Source organism: Falco rusticolus, chromosome 3, assembly GCF_015220075.1.
Source record: "Falco rusticolus isolate bFalRus1 chromosome 3, bFalRus1.pri, whole genome shotgun sequence".
Classification (NCBI taxonomy): Eukaryota; Metazoa; Chordata; class Aves; order Falconiformes; family Falconidae; genus Falco; species Falco rusticolus.
In genome coordinates this window covers 108,147,935-108,173,232 of record NC_051189.1, presented here as the reverse complement: position 1 = coordinate 108,173,232, position 25,298 = coordinate 108,147,935, and the positions used below count along the sequence as shown (strand labels likewise).

General features: G+C 47.6%; 1 protein-coding gene across 2 annotated transcripts; it reads left to right on the top strand.

Moving 5' to 3' along the window:
* The first annotated feature begins 7,469 nt into the window (after positions 1–7,469).
* LACTBL1 (lactamase beta like 1) lies at positions 7,470–23,713 on the top strand. Of its 2 annotated transcripts, none has more exons than XM_037381898.1 (8): positions 7,470–7,564; positions 8,047–8,134; positions 11,371–11,512; positions 13,546–13,655; positions 13,998–14,155; positions 15,866–16,113; positions 19,056–19,161; positions 20,983–23,713. In XM_037381898.1, the coding sequence occupies exons 2-8, from the start codon at positions 8,114–8,116 to the stop codon at positions 21,959–21,961; spliced, it is 1,764 nt and encodes a 587-aa protein (XP_037237795.1). In that variant the 5' UTR covers positions 7,470–7,564; positions 8,047–8,113; the 3' UTR covers positions 21,962–23,713. The 2 variants fall into 2 exon arrangements, with proteins under 2 accessions (XP_037237795.1, XP_037237794.1); XM_037381897.1 differs by having other exon boundaries at positions 11,368–11,512.
* Positions 23,714–25,298: the final 1,585 nt, after the last annotated feature.

The following is a 25,298-nucleotide window of genomic DNA, read 5'->3' as shown; positions in this document are numbered from 1 at the left end:
GCCCTGCGCATCCTTCTTCAGCATCTGCCCAAATCCCTCCCCCCCACCCGGGTCATGTGGGCTGTAGAAGGGGAAGCCTCCCTGCATTAGCCACCACTGGGTCTGCAGCTTTTCCACCTGTGTTTTTAAGACTTAAAAAAATTGCGGTGACTGGGTTTGCACAACCATGGAAATGGGCTGTAGGGGTTAACTGTGCACTGGTATCTAGCTGGCTTGAAAGTCAGTCTGGGAGGCATTCAGGCACCAGCTCCAGCGTCCTGTAACATGATGGGATACTGCTCTGCTGAGAAGAGGTGCACAGCTGCTACAAAACCCTTCCTTGTGGTCACACTGGTACCCAGCCAGCATTGCCTGGCTGGGTTAGGTGGCTCTTCAGGGAGATACAGAGCTCAAGCCTTCAGTCCACTCTACAGAGGATATACAATAAAAAGGTTATTATGACTTATAATAGTCAGTGTTTCCCAGCTCTTGGAGTCCCATGATGACTGTGGGAGAAACGCTGCTTCCATTAAAAGATGTTGAAAGCTTTTGTAGCCCCATTGGCACAGAAGAAAGGCAGGTGATGCAACCTCGAGAGTTCCAAAAGCCATCTGCAGAGACAAACACTCTTAGAAACTTCATATTTCTAAGCCACTCACGTTCCTCCAAGCTGTGTATTTCTTAGGACGTGCAGTGCCATCGAGCCTGGTGAACACAGGTGGCCACAGGGGTCGGGTGCTGTGGCTGTGTGCCCTGTCCTCTCCACCAGAGCTGGTGCACCCCAGGACAAGTGTTTCACCAAGCTGCTTCCAGAAGCTCCCCTGTCCACACTGTGCACCGAACGTCACAGACACACAACCACTCCCACGTGCAAGTTCCCCTCTGCCCTGCCCAGCCTGCAGGATGATGGTGCTTTTGCTGGGGGGAGTTGCACTTGGGACAAAGGATGACCCTGGGGTGTTGTGATTTCCCTGGCGATGAAGAAGGCTGGCTGGAGAATGTGCACTGGATGCTGCATCCAGCCAGTATCTTCTCTGCTGGTTGCTCTCAGCCCTCTCTGGGGTTGCTGCTTATCCATGCACACCTCCAGTTCAGGCTGCCAGCTCTACCCCACCCTGTAGCCTCTCTAAACCCTGTCTCTCCACCCCAGCCAGCTGCCATTCCAATTTTACCAGCCCTCTCCACAGCTCCAAACGATTCTGATTTGTCTCCCCCTTGGTGACAGGGTGGGGGAAGGTGGCACAGGGGAGGCAGGAAAGGAGAATAATGGGCTGGTCCTGGGCATGTGCAGGATGAGGCCACTACCTGCCATAGGGACAGCTGGGACCACCTATAGTTTTAACTCATTCTGGCTGAAGCAGGTCAGGATATTCATCTTACCGTGTCCAAGGAAGATAAAAAAAACCCCGCTGGCCATGTCAGGGGTGATGGAGCTACCACGTGGGTAGAAATCCATGGGGAAGGGAATTTACCTGGGAGAGCCAGTGGCATGGAGCTCATGGGGACAGGGATGAGCAGACTTGCACCACGGATCCCTGCAGTAGGGGAGGGTGGTCAGTGTGTCTGTCTTGTGGAGAGGGAAGTTGTTGGCTTGGACTTACTGGGGACAGAAAAACAGCCTGAGTGCCTTCCGGGGCCCAGAGCCCCTCAGGATGCCTTGAAGCATCTTTGTCGCTGCCATGCGTGCTGCCTGCCTGGATGAGGATGGTGCAAAAGAGCTGTACGTGATCTTTCCAGCTTTTTCTGTCCTCGTCTTGAATGCTGGCTTTGCACCGGGCTGTATTAACGCAAACATAGCTGGTGAGTCAAAGTGATTCTTCCCATTTACTCCGCACAGATAAGGGCACACCTGGAGTACCATGCCTACTTTTGGGACACCCTGGTGTGGGAGAGATGCTGATGAACTGTAACGGGTCCAGAGAAGGGTTGGATGGTTGGAGCTGGAGCTGGAGCACAGGACACCAGGGGAGCTGAGAGCTGGGGTTGGTCTGAAGAAGGAGAGGAGGCTGAGGTGGCTCTGATAGCATCTTCCACTGCCTGAAGGGGCTGGAGAAAGGGCAGAGCCTGGCTGAGGTGCACAGAGAAAGTACAGCAGCAATGAGCACGTGTTGCCATATGATGGGACATGCAGGAAAATTTCTTCGACTTGAAAGTGGACAAGCACGGGAACCGGGTCCCAAAAGTCTCTGTCAGAAATCAGGGGAAACGAGTCCTACCCTTGAAATCAGATTCCCTGTTGTTTCTCGTAAGGATTCCCGTATCTTCACTTGGCTCTGTGAAAAAAAAAAAAAAGAAGCAGTATTTCAAAATGTTACAAATTACCCTGCCAGGCCAGGTGGTGTCTTTTTAACATACTTGTGATTGTGTGTATTTTTCTGCCTTACCTGTGGAGGGAAATCATAATAACTAAAGGACTTTGCTAGAGGCAAGAGGTGGATTACTGGAACTGTGTCCTTCATTTAGGAATAATAGCCATTAAACTCCTTGTTGCTATGGGGCTGCAATTTCCAGAGGCGATACCCATTATCAGAGAACTGGCTGCTGGCAAGCAGTTAATGAGAGAGCTTTGAAACGGCTCAGTAAAAATCCAGCTTCCCTGCAGACTTCTGAGACGTGTGTGAAAGGGGAAAGGGAGAAAAAGCTGGATCCAGCTGCGATCTGCACAGATGTGGGGTGGTGGCGGCTTCGCTATTGCTCCATGGACTGAGGAAAGCCCTTTTCAGACCCAGCACAAGAGGGTTTTGGCAAGGCTTTAGGGGCTCTGCTGGTCTGTGGCGAGGCAGGGCTTTCTGCCCTGCGTCCAGACCCCCCCCCGTGGCCCGAGCCAACATCAGCATCCCGCTCAGCCGAGAACACACAAAGGTGTCTTTAAGCCATAAGTACGCATGAGAGCCGGGGCACGGGGTGCGAAGGGGTTCTTACATCAGAGTCTTTCTTCTGCTTGTGCTGGGTTTTTGTCTCTTGACTGTGTCTTCCCAGCAGCAGAGAGGAGCTGGGAGAGCCGCAAATCCAGCTGGATGCAGAAGCTGCACACCCCCGCACCGACCCAGCATCTCTCAGCGGCACAAAAGCATCTCACCAGCCTGCCAAAGGGAAGCCAGGGACATGCCATCATCCTCCAGTTCCTCTCCGCTGAGCTAAATCTGCAGTAGATATAGCAAAGATCCTTGCAGAGAGGCACATGGTCATCCCAAATCCTTAGGGAAAGGTAGCTTCCCTGCGGCCCAAGGCAGTTTGATGAAATAAGGCAGCTCACACTTTCACTTTTACTGTTTTTCTCCCTGTTTGTTTGTGTTAGGAGAGCACTGATGGGAATTAACATTCACCTTTCCCTTTCCGAGATGAGAAAGTCTTTATCTTGCTTTGCAGCCGAGGAAAAAACAGAAGGAACCTGAAACACGAGGGCTCTGCTGCTGCCTGGCAGAGGCTGGAGGGATGCCCGGGTTGGGACAGGCACTGCCACCGTGACTGATGTCCCCAAGCATCTCACTCTCATGCAGGGTCTTGTTAACAGTGCAGACATCACTGATCACATGCTGACAGTAGCCCTTCTGGTTGCATGAAATTCTCCCTGAAGCAGACATGTTACATATCCCTGCTTGGGATACTACACTCTTTAATATATACCCTGAATGTTTTAATATATGTTGCTGGAATTGCAAAATCTAAGTGCAGAGTATCTCGGTGCAGCTTTAGAGAAGGCAATGGGATGTGCCACATTGCCATAGTTATGCTCCAGAAAGTGGAGGGAATTTTCCAGCGTTTAAAAAACCTAATTTCAGCATCAGCAGATCTAAAACATAAACGGATGGTTCGTCAGGGCCAGGAGTAAATTTCTGGCTTTTCATTTTATTTTTTTTTTCTCTAGAACCAACCTCTAGCCTGGCATTTCCATGTTGTAACCAAGAGGGTTAGAAATACAGATTTTTATTGACATGGTGGCCACTAATCACAGGACTCCAGGACCTGCAGATGGAGGTAACTGTCAAAAGATCTCGTGATGCAGAGCAGGCAGCCTGTAGTTTTTCAGGGGCAGGAAGACTGGACAGCCTCACCTAGTTTAACGACCTGCAGTTACCCAGTAAGGCTGTGGCATTCACACATGTATGTTTGCTGTCTGCATAACTCCAGGAGCAGGATATTTTTGCATCAACACATTGGCATGTTGAAGAAGGTTTTCTGGTAAATGCAGTAAATAAATCCAACGGATCAAATTTTGTCAGGGAGCAAAAGGGCTTTCCAGTTCCTGAGGGATGGTGAGCTGGGAGCTGAGGGCAGTAGCACGGGCAATGGGGCAGGGACCTCACCAGCCAGGACCCAGCCCTCAGTAGCCACGTGCAGTGAGCAGCACAGCACCAGGCATTGTGGCCAGGTTCCATCAAGAGTCTCCATCACCAGGGAAGCTGGTGTGGATGAGGCAAGTCCACGTGTCAGGGTCAGGATCAGTGGAATCCATGGGAATATGGCTGCATTAGGGACCAGCAGTGTTACCACTCCAGCAAGGACGAAAGGCTCAGGTCTTGAGCTTAACTGCAGCCCTTTGGGCCAGCAGGCAGGGCAGGTAGGTTGCCAGGAGGCTTCGGGTGAGGCTGGTCTGGGCCATTAATTCTCTCCGGGCCCTGACAAATCCTCATGGAACATTATGTAGTACATCCCATGCTGTAGCATGGAGCAGCATTCTCCCTTTCTATAGACTTTTGTTTGACTTATATCACAGATCTGCTGATCAACAGTTTTTCAATAAAATCCCAAATCCTGAGGTCAGGGGATGATGACATGTTAAACAAAAGGGGTGTGGGGGGGAAGAATAAAAATCTCTATGACTGATTTTGGCAAAACCTTCAAAAACATGTGCCAGCTGTCTCCAATATTGAATATTTCTTCTGAGGCTTCTGACTCTTGCTTTCTGAATGCCTGAGATGGGCAATGCTGGCCACCTCCTCCATCGCCACCTGAGTCCGCACCATTGCTAGCATGCCTGGATACAGGAATGTGCAGCTGGAGCCCATTTGGCACTCTGCTCTATCTTTTGACTTTCAAAGCTCACTTCAGCCATACAAAACCACCAAGAAAATGAACCAGCTGGTAACGGGACACAAAGGCTGACAATGGTGCCCAGGAGGACACAAAAGACACCCAGTGGGACAACAGAGTCCCTGGCTGAGCCCTGCAATGTGGGGCTGGAAGGGGGGAAAAAAAAAAACAAAACCCCTTCACCCACACGCTGCTTCAGAGGCTGGCAGGGAGCGGAGGGCAATTAGAGCCGCCAATTACTTTTCCTGCTGCAGCTTCCCCTTTGTCACTGCTAGAAGGCTGACAGCCAGTAACCAGATGATAGTGGGCTGTGTCCCTGAAACATGCTCACTGCTCTCCCCAGCAGATGCAAAGTGCCTCAACCATTCATTCCAGAACCTGCCTCTGTTCATTGCCTAATTCCTTCTTTTAAGCCATCCCTACACCTGATTCATCCAGTCAGGCTGTTTCATTTGAGATAGCGCAAGTATTGCGGGTAAAATTTTACCTGGACAACTTCTGTTGGTTTTGAATCATCAGATACCTAGAGCAGGAATAGAGGCATTCCCACAGTGGGATAGAGCCTGTTTAAGGCTGAGCTTCTGCGCGTGCTTCACTGCCAGACTTCACAGAAGACACGATTATTCACCACTTAAACATTGCAGGTTGAAGGAAGAGCTCAGAGGTGTTTTTTCTCCCCATCTAGGAGCAGCACACCTTCAAGAACAAGATTTCCCATCAGTTCCTTCTAGCTAGCAAAAAAACCCCTGACAAGCTCTCTGCATTGGGATCTGCTCTGAACCAGTGGCCTGGGAACAGCTGGGACCTTCCTGGAGACCTTGAGATGCATCTTTTTTTTTTTTTTCCTGCCACAGGCAGGAAGACCTTTCAAAGGCAGAGATCTTGCAGAACAGTACCAGGAAAAAATTACACTGGATAGCTTTTCCTGATGCACTTGTGGGGAGTTAGCCTCGGCTAACGGCAAAGATCCCAGCCAGCTGCACACTCATTCTCCTCGCTCAGCAGGGAAGGGGAAGAAAATAGGAAAAAAACAGGAGTGAGAAAGCTCTTGGGCTGAGATAAAGACAATAAAGTCCCATACAAATTACTTTTGTGGGAAAAACAGACACTATTTGGGGAAAACTAACTTCACTTATTGCCAATTTAAACAAATGTGGGTAGTGGGAAACAAAAAGATAGATATTAAGCCAACACCTTTCCCAGACTCAATTTCACTCTTTCACTCCAGACCCACGCCCCCACCCCTGCCCAAGAGTGGTACAGGGGGCCAAGGGCAGTACAAAGTGGTTTCCCTTAGCTGCCCCTTCCTCCTCACCTTCCCAGTGCTCCAGCATGGGATCCCCACAGGCTGCGTCCTTTGGGAAACGCCCCCTCCAGTGGGGGTCCTTGGGGGGCTGCATTTTCTTCAGAAATATCCATTTGCCCTGGAGCAGCTCCCCCATCCGCTGTGTGGACTTCTACTCCAGCATGGTCCCTTCCACAGGCTGCAGGGAACATCTGCTCTGGTGCGAATCCTCCATGGGCTGCACCGTGTGGCACGTCTCCACGCACTTACTTACGTGCAGTATATGTTCAACCTGGCAGCAGGGAGTAAAACTGCTCCTCCTTCCCTGGTGGTGGCTCTCTGGGTCAGAGGGATTCTCCGAGAGAGCAGATCAGGAGGGGCTTTGGTCAAAAAATATGGGAATAACAAATGAATTACTGCAAATCACACCGAGTTGAGGCCAGGAAAACTGATTTTTTTAATGAACTCTGCAAAAATGGAGTGAAAATGAAGGAGAAATGGGATGAAAGTGTGCAATATATAAAAAGCATAAGTTACCTACATGGGCATTTCTTCTCTTTGGCTTTGAGAAGATCACTGCACAGACTGTGAAGGAAAGCCTGGGGACGTTGGTAGCAGGGACAGAAAGAAATAGGAGTTCCCAGCAACAAGGTGCAACAAAACTGTGAGGAGCTTGATCTACTCTAATTAGCAAGGAGGTCATCTGCAGCCCCATTCAGCAAGATTTGGTCACGACTCTGGGACACAGGGACGTGACTGCATAGGCTCCACTAGGAGTATTCCAAGCGCTTGTCAGAGCCTGGGCCACTACTAGAGATACTGAAATGAAGAAAACACCCTTACCTGTGGGCATCTGAAGAAGGCAATAGGATGACAGGACCCCTGAGGTGTATAATCCCCCTGGGTATGGTGCATAACCAGGGCCATGACCATATGATCCCTTTTGAAGAGCATTTATGATGTACTTTACATTACAATGGCCGTTCGTTATTACCATTTCCAGCTCACAGTGTGTTAAGGATAACCCCCCTGCCCATTTTCCACTCTGCTGTGTTGGTCGAGCCATGAAATCCCCAGCAATACTGCCTTTTGGCCACATCCCTGGGCAGATGCTGCATTGCTTAGGAGGGGTGAGGCATGGCCGATTAATCTGTGCTCAGAGAAGCTGACTGTTGGGATTAGTGCTTCAGATGCTCTTAACATCTGCAGCACCAGGGCAGTCCCACATTCGTCAGCGCTGGAAGCCGGAGGGTAGCAGCAAGGCTGGTAAGAGCTCTTACGGTGGGGTTTGCCTATTGAATTGCTGCTGCCAGGTAGCAAGACAAGAGGGAAATTTTATGCAAAGAATGGCAGCTGTGCCATTATCTTGGCACTTCCAAAACTGTCACACCATTTTTTGGCTGCCTGTGATTGCCAAGACTGAGGAGAGGACTTGAAGGACCCTGCAGAGCAGGCACAATGGAAATGTGTCAGCCCTGAAGGTCTCAAAGCTCCAGTTTGGGAGGGGGGGTGAGGATGGCAGTCCCAGAGCTCAGGTCCAGCCCCTTGCAACCAAGAAGGTGCTGCCAAACCAGAGGGAAGGTGTTACTGAGGACTTTCCTCATGTGGTTGCTGTGGTCTACCTCCCTGTCCAAAACTAGTCCTCCCCTGTTGGTCTGCTTACCCGAGCTGGGCTTTGTTACTCTGGGCTTCTTTCATTGCTTTGACTCCTTTTTTTCCCTGCAGTAACTTCTTTCTCTTCATCACAGGGTTTTATGAGCCTTTTGTTTGTGGAGGCAGGCAGCACAGGGCATGAGAAGAGACTTCTGAGCAGCCATGGATGGGTTACAGCTCCAGGTAAGGCTCATCTCCTGCAAATCACGACCTCCCACCATCCTTCAGAGTGCCCAGCAGCTAAGGGGAAAGAAAACACCAGCTCCATCTGCATCTAGGGAGCTCGTTAGCTGGGAACGACTCCCTTGTCTATCACTGTGGGGAAACTCCAGGAGGCTGTTCAGGATTAAGCCCAGACAGTGCCTGAGCTCCTGGCTTAAGGTCCCCCACATCCCTCACCTCCCCTTCCCACAAACAGCCCAGCCTGCGCCCCCTCCCCCAAGCCTGCTGAGGGACAGCTGGAGGTACACAGGGACTGTCCACCTCATGAGTTAATCACCTCCTGCTCAGATGTCAGGAGGAGATGAAGGCTGCTATAAATAGATCATGCAGCCCTCTTGGTTTCAGCTGTGATTCACCAGCACAGCAGAGAAGCATTAGGAAGAATTAACATTCAATCTCTCGGGCACTTTACTAAGTGCAAATGCCATTCTACCCCTGTCAATCTCCTTGCCTGGGGGAAGCCATCAGCACTTTCTGGAGGGTCTGAATGGGTCAAATGGACAGGGAAACCCGGAGCAGGGCTGTCAGGGAGCTCAAAACAGCCACTTCAGCCAGGGTGACTGAGCAGCACCTGCTGCATTTAGGAGCGTGGCAAGGTGCTCTGCTCCCCCCTTGCTGGGGCTGAGCTGGGACGGTGTCAGTTTGTTATGGTATGCACACACTGGGGTGCCTGACAACAGCCTCTGGGACCAGATGGTTTCTGGTGATGGTACATGCAGGGAACTGGGGTGGGTTTTTTTCGGTTCTCCCTAACCAGTGCTGAGCTGTGCCTGTGCCTGAGCGGCTCATGAGGTCCATGGCAGTCTGCCCAGATGAGTATGGTGGGGCAAGAGTGTATCTGGATGGTTGATGTGAAACCCCCGTTTCTCCTTTCCCCCCTCCAGTAATTTTTCAAAAATCAGGGGAATAAAGGCAGCATACAGCTATCCTACCCACCAGAAGCTGCTCCTGCACGTGTTTGCATTCATTTGCACGTGCCTGAGACCTTGGTAGCCTCTCTCCCCCTGCCTTGCTGTCTTTATGCTGGTCACTGAGCAGCGTACGTGCGATGGAGAAACCAGCTGAAAGGGAGGTGACACCAGCCAGGTCCTGGAGTGGGAAGCGTGAGGAGGCTGTTTATACAGCTGTTGATACCTATTTTATAGGTATCTACCCATCTGTTTTGACAGCCTCCCAGGTACAGGGAAAGAGTAGTATTTTTTCTGAAAGGTAGCTTAGAGGATAGAGCAGCTACTCAGGGTGATGAATATTCTTCTTTTGCATCTTTGGTACGTTGTCAATAAAAGAGAGATCCATGTTTCTAGTTTCATGGCATTGCCACGGTTTTATTGCATTGCCACTAGATAATGGGTCAGAGAACAAAAGAGACATTCGGGGCACTCATCACCCACAAGATGTAAAGGGGAGACTGGACTAAAGGATGGGAGTTCGGTGTTGGTATCTTTGGGTCCTCAGTTAGCGGTCTAGGGACTCTGGAGTTCGTGAGATGATGTATATACTAGAAAATCTTTTCCTTTCACCATGCTTTTAGGGACCATCAGGGTTTCTCAGTGAAGCAAGGCAGAAAAATGGTCAAAGGAACTGCCGGCTGGTGGGGGGGTCACCTTATTATGATGGGACTAAATCCAAGAAAGTCACCCCATGACTGCTCCATGGCAAAGAGGGCCCTGTCCCACTCCTTGCTGCAGGAAAACAGCATTTCATTGCAGCTCTAGGCAACAGCCTTCAGCACAAATTGGAGCCTGCCAGCACAGGACTGCTTAAGACGTCTCAATACACTGGCTTCTCCTTGGGTGGGCATGATCTCCTGCCCACTAAGGCCCTGTAAGAGGTTGGCATATCCAAACCAAGCTGGTTCTGGTGTCAAAATGGCATTCCCCTACTTAGGAGCACATCACTTAGGCTGCAATATGGGCTGTCTGTGTGCTCTGGGGGTCAGATCTGGGTGGATCTGCAGGCACCTGTATGGTCTTCAGCCATCCTTGAAGTTGTAATTGTGTTATGGAAGAACCTGAAGTAAGCTGCCTTCAGAAATGTATGCGGGAATGCCTGAACAGGCTAAAAGGCTTCAGAAATAATTGTGATGTATTTCTGTTACTGTACAGAAAGTGAAATTGCAACCTAGAGTTGCAGCAGCTGCAGCCTAGATTACCCAGTTAGATCCTTACAGAGCCACATGCCAGTCTGGAAGGGGCTTTGCAGATGCCCTGGTTGTGAGCGACAAGGCTCAACCGACCTGCAGAAACTTTGGTAGGAACTACCCTGTATCTCCAAAAACGAAAAAAAAAAAAGGGCCATGTGGAAATCTAAAGGGAGTGTTTTATTCTGTCTAGCCTACAAGTGAGTCCAGACAACCTGAAACAGCTTTGGAATGTGGATCATATTGGATGCAAATGGCAGGCCATATGTTTTACAACATTAATTGCCAAACTTTCAAAAGCACCCTATTGACCTTCTACCGTCAGGGAATGAGCACACAGCTCATGCTTAGGCACCTAATCATTTGTCATCTGTTCCTTGTTTTTCTTCAACATTTCTGTGGTAGTATCACCAACCTGGATTGTCTCCAGTGTTGTGAGAGCTGCACAAACCCAAAATATTAGCCCGTTTTCCAAAACATGTAAATGCCAAGTTTGCAGATGGTACATGATATAACAGGAATTACAGGCACAAAATAGAAGGCTAGGGACCGTACACGGTGAAAAAATTCATCATTCATCTCTAAAAGCTGGACCTGCTCAGATGATCTGGCTGGTGGCTGCCATGAACAGATGCTGGACTCTGGAAAAAAGGGGTTGGAAATACATCCAGGAATAAGTCGTGATGGTTGAGAAGGGAGGGAATAAGAGCTGTAACAGAGAATCCTGTCAGCCTGGCTGATGAGGTTCACCTGCAGGGAGGGGAAGAGCCTAAAGGAGTGGATGATGTCCTGCACGGTGTCCTTCTGCAAGAACCAACAAGGTAAGGAGAGTAACGTCTTGAAAAACTCATTGAAAGACAAGAAGTCATCTCTGTTTTTTTCCAGTCATTTCCATATGGGCTGGTATGCCCAGATCTGGTGCTGCGATAGTACTGGAATTAGTCCATGCTCCTGCCGTAGCTTGATTCCGTGCTGCCGTGTGCCTCTTTCACCTAGCTGGTATGCACGAGAGGCGAGGTTTCTCTGTCTGATACCATAACTTTCCTGCTTACAGCAGACATCCAGCAGCCGGAGCCTCCTCAAGCTCACCCTCACGGAGATGAAGTGGATTCATGTGTTGGTCATCTTCTTCTTCCTGTTGTCTGTTGCAATGACGGGCTGCTTTCTGTGGCAGTACAGCCTTCCCAAGGTGGAGCCCGGTGAGTAGTCATCTTTAAGCTTGGTGATGGTTTGGCTCAGAAATTTTTAAGACCGTGGATGACTTTCTCCCCATGTGGACATTTTTTCCCAAAGAGCATTTCCCCAGACAGCATACAAATTTGCCTCCTCTTAGCTGGTGTAAGGACAATTAGGAATCACAGAATCTCAGCACGGTGGGGCTGGAAGGCACCTCTGGGATCATGGGATCACCGTGTCCAACCCCTGCTGGAGCAGGTTCCCCCCGAGCAGGCTGCACAGGATCCATCCAGGCGGGTTTGGATGTCTCCAGAGAAGGAGACCCCACAGCCTCCCTGGGCAGCCTGCCCCCCTGCTCCATCACCCTCAAGGTAAAGAAGTTCTTCCTCATATTCAGAAGGAACTTCTTGTGTTGCAGTTTGTGCCTGTTGCCCCTTGTCCTGGTGCTGGGCACCACTGAGAAGAGCCTGGACTCTGGAAAAAAGGGGTTGGAAGGTCCTCTTGACCCTGGCCCTTAGAATATTTGTAGGCGTTGGTAAGATCCCTTCTCAGTCTCCTTCAGGCTGAACAGCCCCAGGTCTCTCAGCCTTTCCTCACAAGGGAGATGCTCCAGCCCCCTCATCACCTTTGCAGCCTCCGCTGGACCCTCTCCAGTTGTTCCCTGTCCCTCTGGAACTGGGAGCCCAGAACCGGACACAACACTCCCAATGTGGCCTCACCAGGGCAGAGCAGAGGGGGAGGATCCCCTCCCTCGACCTGTTGGCCACGTTCCTCATGTAGAGGAGATGAGCACTGGGCTGATGGAGTACCATGTAACTTGGCTGATGTTCAGAGGAGCTCCGTTACTTCTGGCACTAATCTAGGTTAACTGATACACCAGAAAGACAGATTTATTTTTTAACCTTCTCTATCTTTTCCATTAGCATCCTGTTGTAAAAGTCACTCCAGTTTAGAATGGGGTTGGTTTTTTTTACACCTTACCACATTCTCCAGCTTACGGGTTTGCCTCCTTTCCTACTCCCCTAATCTTAGATCTTTGAATTGGCTCAAGCCTCGGTTCACACTAGAATTCCCTTGTGTTGATTATGGCAAACTCAATGGTTAGGCTCAAGGCACAGTATGTGCAAGGATGAAATATATACAGTAGAACAGGATAAGAGTTTTACGTAGCCCAAAGGTGGCATAAAATCCACGGTGAAGGTGCCAGAGGTACTCCACAGACCAGTATCTTGAAAAGATTTTAGACCCTACATTTTTATCACAGCGTATCAGAGGCTGCCTGTAGGCTTCTTGTGTACCCATCCCCATTCATCTCAGGTTTTTCACAGTGCCATGTCTCTTCTCATCTGTATTTCTAATGCTTCATGCTCAGTTGGTAAGTGAAAAGATAAATACATGTTTTGTTTACAGCTTACAGAGCAGAGGAGCTGTGTTTATGAACACCTTAGGATCAACTGGGAAAATAGTGCCTCCAAGTAGGAGAGTTCCTATCTCTCACTGAGTTTAATGATCTTTGCTTGCCACAAAAAATTAAGATATGTCTCTGGCATGTGCAGGGTACAGCTAATTCAGAAGACAGATAATATACTAGGTGTACAGCTCATCAGCTGTTGTCACAGCATTAGATTTCAGGTGGCACTCACAGTTTACTTCCATATCCATTTTCCAAGGCTATAAGATGCATGGGACAACTCCATCCTCCTGAACCTGAGCTCAGGCTTTCCCCCAGACACAGGCAGGGCACTTTCATGGTGTCTAAACCCACTGTCAGGTACCCTACAGAGTCTTCTGTACTCCCAATTCCTTACTCTTCCAGGCTGCAAAGCCAGATAAAGCCTATGGCAGCTCCTGCCCATCCCGTGTCCATCCCATGACGGAGCACAGTGCCCTCTTCAAGCCCTGTTTTATGTGGGACAGAAACAAGTCAAGATTGACTCTTTTCCTATGCAGAAGTGTCCTTCAGTGTTGGGCAAGCAAGAGAGCTGACTGCTGGTGTGAGGGTAAAGCTTGTTAATCTATTGAAGGTCACGTATGCTATCTTTGAAATGTTTTCCAGTCCCATCTGTGTTGGAAGTGAGATCAGAAGCTGTGCAGATGTGCCCCCGCTACCCTGAACCTGTACCGCTGGACCACCCCATCCCCATTCTGAAGGACTCATTGGAGAAGGTCCGTGAGGAGATGGGAACAGAGGGAGAGGGAGCTCATGGCTGCTTTTCTGAAGGTGCAAAGGGGAGAATATGTATTTTGCCCCTCAGCATCTCTGGGGAAGGAGATGGGGAAACAAGGAGGTAGAGAACATGTAAACCTAGAAATGGGTAAAGGTCCTTCACTGGATATGCAGATGTGGCTGTTCGACCCTGACTGGAGGGCAGCTGCCCACCAAACCTGCTCTGTCACTGCCCTCCTCAACAGGACAGGGGAGAGAAAATACAACAAGAGGTTGTGAGTCAAGGTAAGGACAGGGGGAGGTTACTATTTGGAAATTCATGTTTTCCCATCATTCTCCAGGTAGATATGATGCTGCGCGAGAAGATTCACAGCTCTGGTATCCCTGCCATGTCTGCCATCGTTATCTACAACGACACTGTGCTCTGGACCGGCAACTTTGGGAAGAAGAATGGTTCAGACCCCTCCTCCGTGGTGCCCAACGAGTACACTATTTACAGGTGAGACAGATGGATGGCACATGGGAGAGCTAGAAAAAGAGCAGATGCACATGTAGCGGTGTGATATCTGGATATAGAGCCGCTGGCACCCGCTGCATCTTCTATGGTCTCAGGTCCACTGCAGAAACGCCTTCTGGGTTACCCTGAAACTTCACGAGATGATGCTTCAGCCAGTCCCTGAATTATCATATGCTCGTGGCTTACCGAGTTGTTTACTTTGGATTTTTTTAAAATACATTTTATATATTTAATTATATATATTATATTATATAACATATATATTATTATATATCACTTTTAAATATTGTCAACATTTTAAAATGGAATAACAGTGACCACCCTGAAGAACCTGAAAAACATACTATTCCTTACTAGGGCTGTCTCCATGCTTTGAGGATGCCTAGGGCACAAATCTGAAGATGGAGAGCTAGCACAGATTTTGTGAACAGCCAAGGGACAGTGTCATAAGAAAAAAAAAAAAATCAGTCTAGCAAAAAATGGGGTTTGGGAAGAGTATCCTCTGAAAACATAAAGTAGACCTGTATGCTTTTTCATTCTCCCAGTGAAGTCAAAGCTGTATTGGTCATTATTTTTTAGATAGCATCAAGATCTTAGTGTGTGTTTAAAAAACAAATAAAAGGAAGTGTTTGCTTCCTTTAAAGATCTATTTTCAGTGATTTATAACTGTGCTACATCTGAAACCTATGGGCTGCACTCTGACTACCAAATGTTGTCCTCAGAACATACAATTAATTTTGGAAATTTTCAGCAGCTGCAATTATGTTTTTTTCCCCTCTGTCTCATGGTAAAATGCCTGCATCGGTGACTTCATGCTATTTCTTCCAGAATCATAGAACCACAGAATTATTTGGGTTGGAAGGGACCTGTGAAGGTCATCTAGTTCCAACCCCCCTGCCACTGGCAGAGAGAGGGGAACATGCCCCTGGGTGGGTTTTAACCACCAACCTTTTGGTCAGCAGCCAAATGCACTAATCAACGGCACCACAGACACTCCCACCCCCCAGCCCAAAATCTATCCCCAGTCAGCATCATTTATGATCGGAGCTACAACAGTATCTGATCATCTTTGAACTTCTGACTTTCATTCTTGATTAATGAAAACATCCTTGGTAAATTACTTTTCTCTAGGCTGTCTTGTGCCAGTCCAAGAATGTCACCTCTGGTGGCACAGTGCAAATGCCCCCAGCTGTCCCTCTGAAGCGTGACTCCATTTCTGAAAAGCAACAAAAAAGACCTGGAATCCCATTCCAGGAGCCCTTTTGTGAATTCTGTTCTGAAGCCACCCAGATATCAGCTCTGACTATGAAATGTAAAACTTTATGGCACTTCAACCTTAAAATTCCAGTAAATTTGGAAAAAACAAATTGCTTGCAACTTGTTATGCTATCTGCTAAGCAATGATTTACGAAATATGTCTTTATGTGATTATTAAGCTCACAGAAGAAGTTCTGTGGCCCAGTGCACTATTGGGGAGATACTAGTGAAGGTTGTGTCGTAGGGGCCAGAGTTAAGGATATTAATTCAAGCTTCTGACCTGCATTTTAGCCATTCCCCTCTGAATTAGCAAAGATGTTGCAAGTGAAGCTACAGGCAGTGGGTCAGTTGGGCAATCTCATGTACTGGCTGTCGTTCCTCTTGATTCATGGGTTTCTTGATTCTTCATTTCTATAAATGTTTGTTCCTTGATAGAATTGCCAGTGTCTCCAAGATCTTCCCCACGATTATGTTGTACAAGATGTGGGAGGAAGGAAAAGTCTTGTCTCTTGATGACCCATTGGAACGTTATGCCCAGAACTTTGTTATTAAGAACCCTCTGGGGAGGCTCAAAGAATCGGAACAGAGATACACAGCAGATGGGCTGATATTTTTGGAAAAAGGCTCAATGCCACTGAAGCCATCACCGGTTACCTTGCGCAGGATGGCCAGCCAGCTCTCAGGTGAGACAGCACCGCTATTTGCTTACCCCTACCCACCACTGTGCCACTAGAAAGGGACCACAGAGAGAAGAGGGCATCTTCCAGGGATAACAAGGATGCTGTTGAGGTTATTTCCCAGTATGGACCCTGCGCCTTCGCACTTCCGAGAGGTCAGGCAGGACCCTTGGAAGCAAGCTGTCAGCAGCTTTGTGAAGTGAGAAAAGGAAACTCTTCTCCAGGCCACTTGCTAGGAAAGGGGTCCAGCTGTGCTGTGGGCTGGGGAACTGGTTTTCCCATGCAAGGTCAATACGTATTTCTTTCAACACGGTAGCATGACCTGAAATCAGGCTCCAATTGCATAAGAGTTTTTTGCACTCCAGCCCAGGGCGCTCTCATTTTTCTGAGATGTAGAGTTGAGGGTCAAAGTGGCACCAAACCTCTTTGCTTTGAACAGATAGACCTTGATTGCTAAGCTAAATTTAGCTGTCAGTGTAGTTCCTGATCTGGGATTCCTGAGCTATTAATAGCTTTGTACTTTCTGGCAGAAGACTATTAATCTGCTGCTACCTTGATAATTGGTTAACTCTTACGTTAAGGTACAAGGAGCTCACAGGACTCAGGAGAACTTTAACCTTTCTTGTAAATAAAGCTGCTAATACTTGACTCAGAGATTCCAGAATTTAACAGCCAAAGAGCCTGTGATGAAATCTCATGTGGCATTTTGATTAAACTCTGTAGCACCTACATTATTCCAGACTAGAATAAATACCTTAAAATTAGGACCTCAGATCCAAAGAGCATGGAGGCAAGCTGCAGTACCTCGGTTCAGGCTACAGCATCACCTGAAGCAAGCCAGTATCAACATAAGAACTCCCCAAAAAGGAATGAGCTCACTGAAATCTGGAAAAAAACAGACAAACAACCTCAAGTGGCAGCAGGAGGCAGAAAGATGTGTGTACAACCCTGCCCAGCCCCTCCCCCTGCAGGTAAGGGGTTGCTCTAGCCAGCCTGGTGATGGCCGTAGGGGCACCAGCTCTGCCTGGTCCCCTCTGACTCTCAGAAGCACCTGAAGATGCTCTGGCTGCTCCTTGCAGCTACTTGGGCTCAGCTCAGCTCCCAGCCCTGCTGCTGTTCCCTGCCACCTCTTGAGGTGTGAGGTATGCCCTAGAAACACTTGTAGAAAGCATATGTCAAAAGGATACCCGGTCATAGCATGCTGCCTTGTAACATGCAGCCACCCCATTGCTTCCAGCCCTGTGCTGGATTTGTCCCCCTGCTTAGCTCCTTTTACATTCCTATGTCTTTTTATTATTATTATTTGAATAATGTGGCCCAAATTTCCCAGACCCCACCAGAAGTGCACACCAACCATCTTGGACCCTGACAATTCAGTAGAAGGAGAAACAGTTTCAAAATCCCAACTGAAAGTCAAATGAATGTTGAGGTCACACGTTACATTTCCTGCCTGTCAAAAACCCAAAAGGAATACGTTCTGCTTAGCGTCAAGATCAAAGCCACTGCATGACATGCGGTAAAGTCTTTTTCATCTAAATTCTTCCAGTGGAAACTTATCTATAATATATCCTCGTTATAAACGGGTTTTTTCTACATTGCATATTACAGAAGTAACTCCAAAGATTTTTCTCCTCAACAGTTCACAGGCACGTTGCTAGAGGGAAGCTCTGGCTTGTTAACGCTATGATTTTCAAATATAAATGACAGTCTGAGATGCTATTGTAAATTATTAACAACACGCTTGTCACATCAATTAGCAGCCCATGAGGTATAAATCAATGACTGTGGATTTTCTGCTATGCTCACTCATTCCCCGGTTTATAATTTCTAATGAACCTCAAGAGAGGCACAGCACTGCTGTCATGGTGCCGGTTGAACTCTGCCAGTGGTGCCACGTTTTCTTTGCTGTCATCATGGCTCACTATCTACTGGAAGATGTTCAGCGCATCTGTTATCTGGGCGTTCAGCTGCACAAATAACCACCCACAGACCAGAAGCAGAAAAAAATGCTTCTGTTCCACTCCAAAGCCCAAGGACAGGCCAGCTGAGACAAACAGGTGCTGCTGCTACAAAAGAATAGGGCTTCATCCAGCTTTGCCATGATTAAGCACGTGCTCACCGAGCAGACAACTGCAAGTCGTTTTTCTGCCATGTGCCCTTCCCAATTTCCTCCTAAACTTGACATCAAAGTCAGCTGTAAACTGCAACGAGGACTTCATTCCTGATGTAATCCACGTGCTGGACTTAGTGAGTCATATATCCCCTGCAAAGAACTGTGGCATTTTAAAAAGTCCTGGCCAGATGTTTCCAGGGGGTCCATGCTCAGTGTTGAGGAATTAAAAGTGAAAAGAACTTCAGTTCTTTAAACTTCCAATTCAGTTCTGAAACCCTGAATAAATTTTGCTAAAGCTAACAAACCAACCAACCAAACAAACAAACAAAAAAAGTTAAAAATGCTTTAGGCCAAGCCTGGAATGATTCAGAGAAGTTCAAGCCCTTGTAGCGAGGTGTAAAGAACAAAAAACCCTGTTTAAAGGGGCTGTTGTTAACACACCTTTGCAGTCAAGGGAACAGTCACACGGAAATACGGATGGGGATTTCCCCCAGCACTCGATATGCCCTTCTCTTCCAAAATACTCTTGGGGATGCAGGGCTTTTGTAATCATTCATCAAGGGTTTGTTTGGGGTTTTTTTACTGAAATGTAGAAACCCAGAGATGGTGCTGGGGTAGGACTTACATTACCCAGATTTAGTGGTCCGCAACTTAAATACCATGTCCAGCAGTCTGGTGTGAGATCCTGGCAGCACATTTGCTATGCAAAAGTGCATGCATGCATCATCGTTGTTTCCACCTTGCCATAGAACCTTACCTTTTGCTTATTCTTCACCAGCCTCAAAGCTTCTTGGACTGTGATTTGTCTCAAATTGTTTGTTCCTCTTTTCTGCAGGTCTGCCCAGGAGGCTGCGATCTACCAGCTTGCTGTGGAAGGGCAACACACAAGATGCTCTAGCTCTCCTGAAAGACGATGTCTTGGTTGCTGATCCAGGAACCAGGTCAGGTATACTCGCTCACGAGCTTTTGGTCTGGGTTTGCGTTCTTCACTCATATTAGCCTCACCTGGCTAATAAGGATACACCTGGCTCACAATGGATACAGCCATTCCTACACATTCCTGTATCCATCACAATGGATACAGGATACAGCCATTCCGACGGGGAGTTTCACCATCAGCCCATACACCCATCATAGCCTGGGAAGAGTGACTGACTGTTGGAGGTGCCAGCATTTTTATTTTATTTTATTTTATTTTATTTTATTTTAATGTGTATAGAGCCTGAGTGAGAAGACTAGATGAGGCACATTAAACTGCTATAGTTAGGTCCAATAACCCTTAAGCTGTGAAAGATGCAGATTTTCAAAACTGGAAAGGCATCTTAATTTAATCAGTTTAAATCATCATAGACTTCACTTAAAATCATGCTATGGCTGTAGTCACTTGCATGTCTCTAGATTATCTATAAATTCTATTAATGTTTGTAACAATTTATATAGTCTATTACCTAAGCTGCAAACACTCAAAAAATATGAACAGTATCCAGCAGACAGCAGGCAGGGGAAAGCATTCAAAGTAACTGGGAAAAACTTTCCAAATCTGCACAGTTTTTAGGGAATAGGATTGCATTCTGAAATAATTTGGCTAAGATTGCTGAGGCTTCGCCGTGGCTTGAAGCCTGCAAGCTTAGAAAATTCAACGGCTCAGTCATAGCAACCTTGCAGTAGTCCCATGTCATGTACGTTACAATAGATACTCCTTAAACGATTTTAAGACTTTAATACCATCATCTTCTTTGGTATTTACATTATGCTCACCATTAAGATGCATAAGGACAGCCACTCAGAGTCTTTCAACCCTTTATTACTTGATACGTTGATCGTTTTAACTCTGTCTCCCTGCTCCTGGATGTACTTCACAGCTAATAGATCTTCTTCCTAAAGGAGATTCCCATTCATTGATACGGCAATTTTAACTTTTTATGGTTTTCCTGGTATGCTGAAATTCAGCTCCATTCAGATATAAAATTTTAGATCTAGAATATATTTATTCTCGAGGTGGAAATATAAATGCTCGTTAAGCTTTTATTCAGCTAGATGGACTGGAAATGGTTGAAGTGGTACCAAATTTATGATGGTATCATAATTATAATTATAAATCCAAATAGGCCTCAGGAAGATAGTGAGATGTGTGGCTTCACGCAATTAAAAAAGTAAAAATAAACCAACAAAACCCGAGGCTGAAAACATGATGAATTTTGAAAATATGTTTGAAAAAAAAGTTGCCCATTCATGTCTTCATGCCATTAAACTTCATTCCAGTATAAATATTAAAATCACTTTATGGGTATTGAAGACTAAAACAGTCAGGTGTCTTTAATAACTCAACATTGCTGGATGCAGCTTTATAGACTTTTAAGTGCTTTTCAAGTGCTTCTACCATCTTAAAGTAGCCGAGGTGCTTAAGTGGTTATACCGTTTTAAATCTCCAAAAAGGCTTACCTGGGATTTTGAGACCTTCAAGGTAAGCAACTGTAACTCTCAACTGCTCTTAAAAGGAATGGATATATGGCTCGGTGATGAATCATAATAAGTCAGAACTTTTCTTTCTTGACTTAACAACAACTCAGGGCCACAACATCTGGTTGTTCTCCATGCCTCCTTCAGCTCTCCTCTCTCTTTAGCGTGTCATCTGAGAATGATGATACAAACCAAGAATTTGTCCCTGGAGTAGAGACACACGGCTGGTGTTTTTGCCCAGCCATACCCACACCGTACCACAGAGGTAAGGCTGATCCAGATATATTCCTCTTCCTTTCCAGATGCCACTACAGCAATCTGGCCTTCTCGCTGATGGCACACGTGCTAGCCGACCATGCGGCTGAGGGGCAATACCAGCGCTGGGTCTCAGAGAACATCCTGGACCGCTTGGGCATGGAGGACACTGGCTTCGATATTACACCCCCGATCCGCTCCCAGATGGCTGTGGGCTTCTACAGCAGCCGGCAGCCAGCCCCTCTCTATGACCTGGGCTGGTACAGGCCTTCTGGCCAGATGTACTCCACAGCTGCCGACCTCGCCAAGCTGGCAATGGTCTTCTTAGGCACCTACCACCGTCGTCTCCTAGAGCCTGACACAGTGAAGACAATGCTGACCCCTCTGTTTAAGTGCTCCACTGAATACTTCGCAAACAAGACCGGCACACCCTGGGAAATTAATGAGCAACTGGGATATGATGTCATTAGGAAGGATGGAGACCTTGACGGTTACTCAGCCACCTTCTCACTCATCCCCAAGCTCTGCCTGAGCTTCATTGTACTGATGGCGGGGCCGAGGCCACAGGGTGGAGATATCGTGACTCAGGCATATGACTATCTGATTCCTGCCATGGAGACAGCGTTCAGAGAGGCAGAGAAAAGCTTGATTCCTCCTCCAAGTCCAGGCCCTTATGTTGGCTACTATACCTACTCCAACCTGACTTTCTATGAGATCAAAGTTGGACCTGGTGGGGTGCTGGTCATGCAGCAGTTTGGGCCTCATGTGGAAGAGCTGATTCCTGAAAAGTACCGGACAATCAAGCTCCACCACCTGGAAGATCGTGTTTTCCAAGTTGTTTTTGATAAGGAGTTCCCTTGTGTCCTGCACCTAGGCTCTGCCTCCATCTCACTGGAGACCCAGAATGGGCAGCTCTTTAACTTTTACCCGTTCGATCGCCAGGGTTTGTCTCCTGGGTTTGATGCACCAGGGCTGAACACATACAACGTGGTGCGTGTGCTCCGTAAACCCGTATTCTATAGCTAAATGTCCCCTCTACTTATCCGACCACTTCTGGGAGGTGGCTCCAAATCTGTGTCTCACCAGACTCTCCTGTCTGTGTGGCTTTATGGATGCCATTTAAAAGGGAAAGACGGTGGCAGACGGCTCTTTTGCCCAACAAATATGTCATATCCCACTTCTAAAATGATGTTAACGGCACGTGATCCCTGGCAGTGCACAGCCCAGCTAGCAACTGGGGATGCCTGCAGAAAAAAGAGGTGGGAATGTGCTGGCTGGATGGTGACTGCATCCCATAAAAAAAAAAGCCAAGCACTTAAGTCTCCAACACTTACACTGTTTGATGACTGTTGTGGTAATTGACTGGCACCTTCAAAGGGCTGAGGATTTCCCATCTCTCTCAGAAAATATCTCTTCTTCAGTCCAAGGGGGTTTCCAGGGCTCTTCAGGAGCCCACCTACCATGAACGAGATTCCTTATTCCGGTTTGCCAAAAGATTATGGGCTAGAGAATGGCACCAGCCTGATGCCAAGCCTTGCCTGTGGTGTCTGGGAAGGAAGGGTCCATGTCTTCCCTGGGTCACAAGAGGGGAGGTGTGAAAACAGCAGAGAGCAACGTGGTTATGTATTTGCTCCGTAGATTTCTGCAAAAGCAGAAAGGATATTGTAGCACTTAAGTATAGAAGTATGAATCTTACTCCTGTGAGCGGGGCCGTATAAAGCCATAGGCTGGTGTATCCCAGCTGGACTCAGGTCTGTGACTATCTCAGTCTCCAGGCAAGTGCGTGAGTGTGGCGTTTAAGTAGTGGGAAACTTTATGTGTATTTAGTATGGGAATCTTTACGTGTGTTTGAGGCAGGGTGTCTGTATGCGTATGTACCCGTTGTGTTTAGGCGTGTGTGAGGGAGGATGCTAAGGGAAAGTGCATTAGCTCCAGGAGCACTGCATTCAGGAGAGGTGTGCCTGCAAGCGATCTGCAAAGCCACAGGTGCATTTTCTACTTCTTTCTTGTGCCCACTCCATGCCAAGGCAGGACAGGCCAGTAACACCAACACCATGTCACTGCGACGGGAACAGTGGCAGGCATGAGCACAAGACAGGGCAAGTACCGCTGATGGAGGAGTCTTGGCTCCTGCAATGCCCCTTCAAGTTGAGGAGAGTGTCGTCATCGCAGCCCTAACCGGAGCCCGAAATAAAAGCATGCAGCGCCAGGGCAAGATAACTCTTAGGTTACAATGAATACCCTAGCTGCAGAGTATGGCAGTGGCTGCACAGCATGTAAATCCTGGGGGATGTAGGAAAGGGTAAACACACCAGCACAGCCAAAGGTCATGTTCTCCCCTACCATGACTGGTATGAGGTTGGATCCTCTTGCAGAGTGATGTCCTGCTGCTGCTTGCCCACACCAAGTCATGGAAGTGGACATGTCTCAGAGAGGATGAGAAAATAAATCTTCCTGCGTCCCTTGTCTCTTGTTGTCTCTCACGGTTCTCAGTCTTTGTGCGGTTCTTCAGCTTCAGTGTTGTGTAGAGGGGCCATCGCTGAAGGCGGAGAAAATGATGATCTGCAGACTCTGTTCCCTGCCTTTGTTCAAACAATTTCAGTTCCCTGAGAAACATAAGAAATAACGTAGCCCTTGCCTTACAGGCAGTCATGGATGCTGCTATACTCATTTCCTCTGGACTTTGTAGGTTATTGCATTTCACACCTTGTACCACCTCGTATGTTCAAGTATTTAATCTGGGCTATAGCAACAGCAATAAACTCGATGTGAATTCTTGCTGCTGTCATGTGTGTGCTCATGCCCAGAGGTACGTGTGCAGGCAGATACGTTGCCCTGGGGCTGATTTCCTGCAGAGGTGCCTACACAATGACATAACATGCCTGACACATTTCTGGACTTTCAGCTCACTGGAGGTGATATCTGATTGCAAGATATTTGAGTGCTCTAACCCTGGTCTTTTTGAGTGAGGGCAAAGTGCCAGTTTGGGGCTGGTTTTCCTGTTTTGGAACAAAAGGAGTGTTTGTTTAGCCATCAGCTACCTTTAAAGGCTTCCAAGAAAAATTAGGATTTATATCCAATGTCACTCAGTGGTCAGGATGAAGCCCCACACCGGACTGTCTCCATCTGTCTGATGAAGCGGTTGAGATGTTTTACTTTTCCATCAGTAATGCAGACACTAACAGGTCTGTCCTTTCCTAGTGAGTCACCCTCACACCTGTACACTGATACCTTTGGGTGCTCTTGGTCATTCCTATTAACAGCAAAGTGCAGCCTCTTCCTCTTCACAGCACGAACCCACACTTGCAGTAAAGCTCATCTCACTGAACCTTGGGTGGCACCGGGAAGGTGACCAAGAGCTTCCTACACTGCTCCTGTGGGCAGGCAGGAGAGCTCCCTTACCTGGTATGGAGAGCAGGGAGGAGACCATGGGATGTCTGTGCAGAGGGTTTGGGAGAGGCTGTGTGGGGCAGGCAGGGTAAGGTGGGGTTCTGGAGGACGCCAGTCATCCACGGAGAGCGGCGAGTCATGGTGCTGAGTCAATGCTACCGACAGAAATACCCAATTTCTTCCTGTTACTTCATGCCCAACAGGATCCTAAGAAGAGCAGAACCAGCTTCTGTGACCTGGTGTGACCTGAGATGCCTTAGCAGCTGCTTTATACCAGCTTTAACAGCTCTTCATAAACTTCCCATTTTAATACAGAATCTAAGTTACCATTCTGAGTCCCTTTTTTAAGCTTTTGTGTGCGCTTGTTGCTGAATTAAAAAATATCCCAATGCTATTTCATCGGTGTCAGAGACTGGCTCCAACAAGAGGCACGATAAATGTGTAAACATCTCCTCCACTGCTCACTTTGCGCAGAAGTGTGTGTTTTAAAAGGTGACTAGCAGCAGCCTGTAGGAACCATGTGCTTAAAAATGTTTGGGTTTTTTTTTTACAATTACTCATCAGGGAACCAAACAAACAGAATATGCTTCATTAACATTCCCAGCAACAAAAAGGTTACTCACTGGTTCAAGGAGACCAAATTCTGCTCCAAGGAGCACTGGTGGAGCCATGCAATATTGAAATAGGGTCCCTGAATACTGTGTCTAGTCTACAAGTTCAAAGGCTCTTGGCCACTAGGAATGAGGTTGATGTGGCAAAATATAAAAAGCTACGTCTGAGCTAGCCCCTTTGAACTCCCTTCTAATCAGTGTGATTTAACAACTCTAGTCAGTAGAATGGATTCATCTTATCTTAATGCACATATTTGAATAAGTTTATGAATCAGCCTCTATGAATTCCCAGCCTCCCGCTGGCTGAGACAGACCCAGCCCTTGCTATCACAAGCAACTCTTCTGTTAGACGTGAAGGACTT

Coding starts and splice junctions, on each gene's coding strand:
- LACTBL1 (XM_037381897.1), top strand. CDS start 8,114: ATGGATGGGTTACAGCTCCAG. Junction 13,656..13,997: donor TGAAGGACTCATTGGAGAAG/GTCCGTGAGGAG, acceptor ATCATTCTCCAG/GTAGATATGATGCTGCGCGA. Junction 16,114..19,055: donor GATGGCCAGCCAGCTCTCAG/GTGAGACAGCAC, acceptor TCTTTTCTGCAG/GTCTGCCCAGGAGGCTGCGA.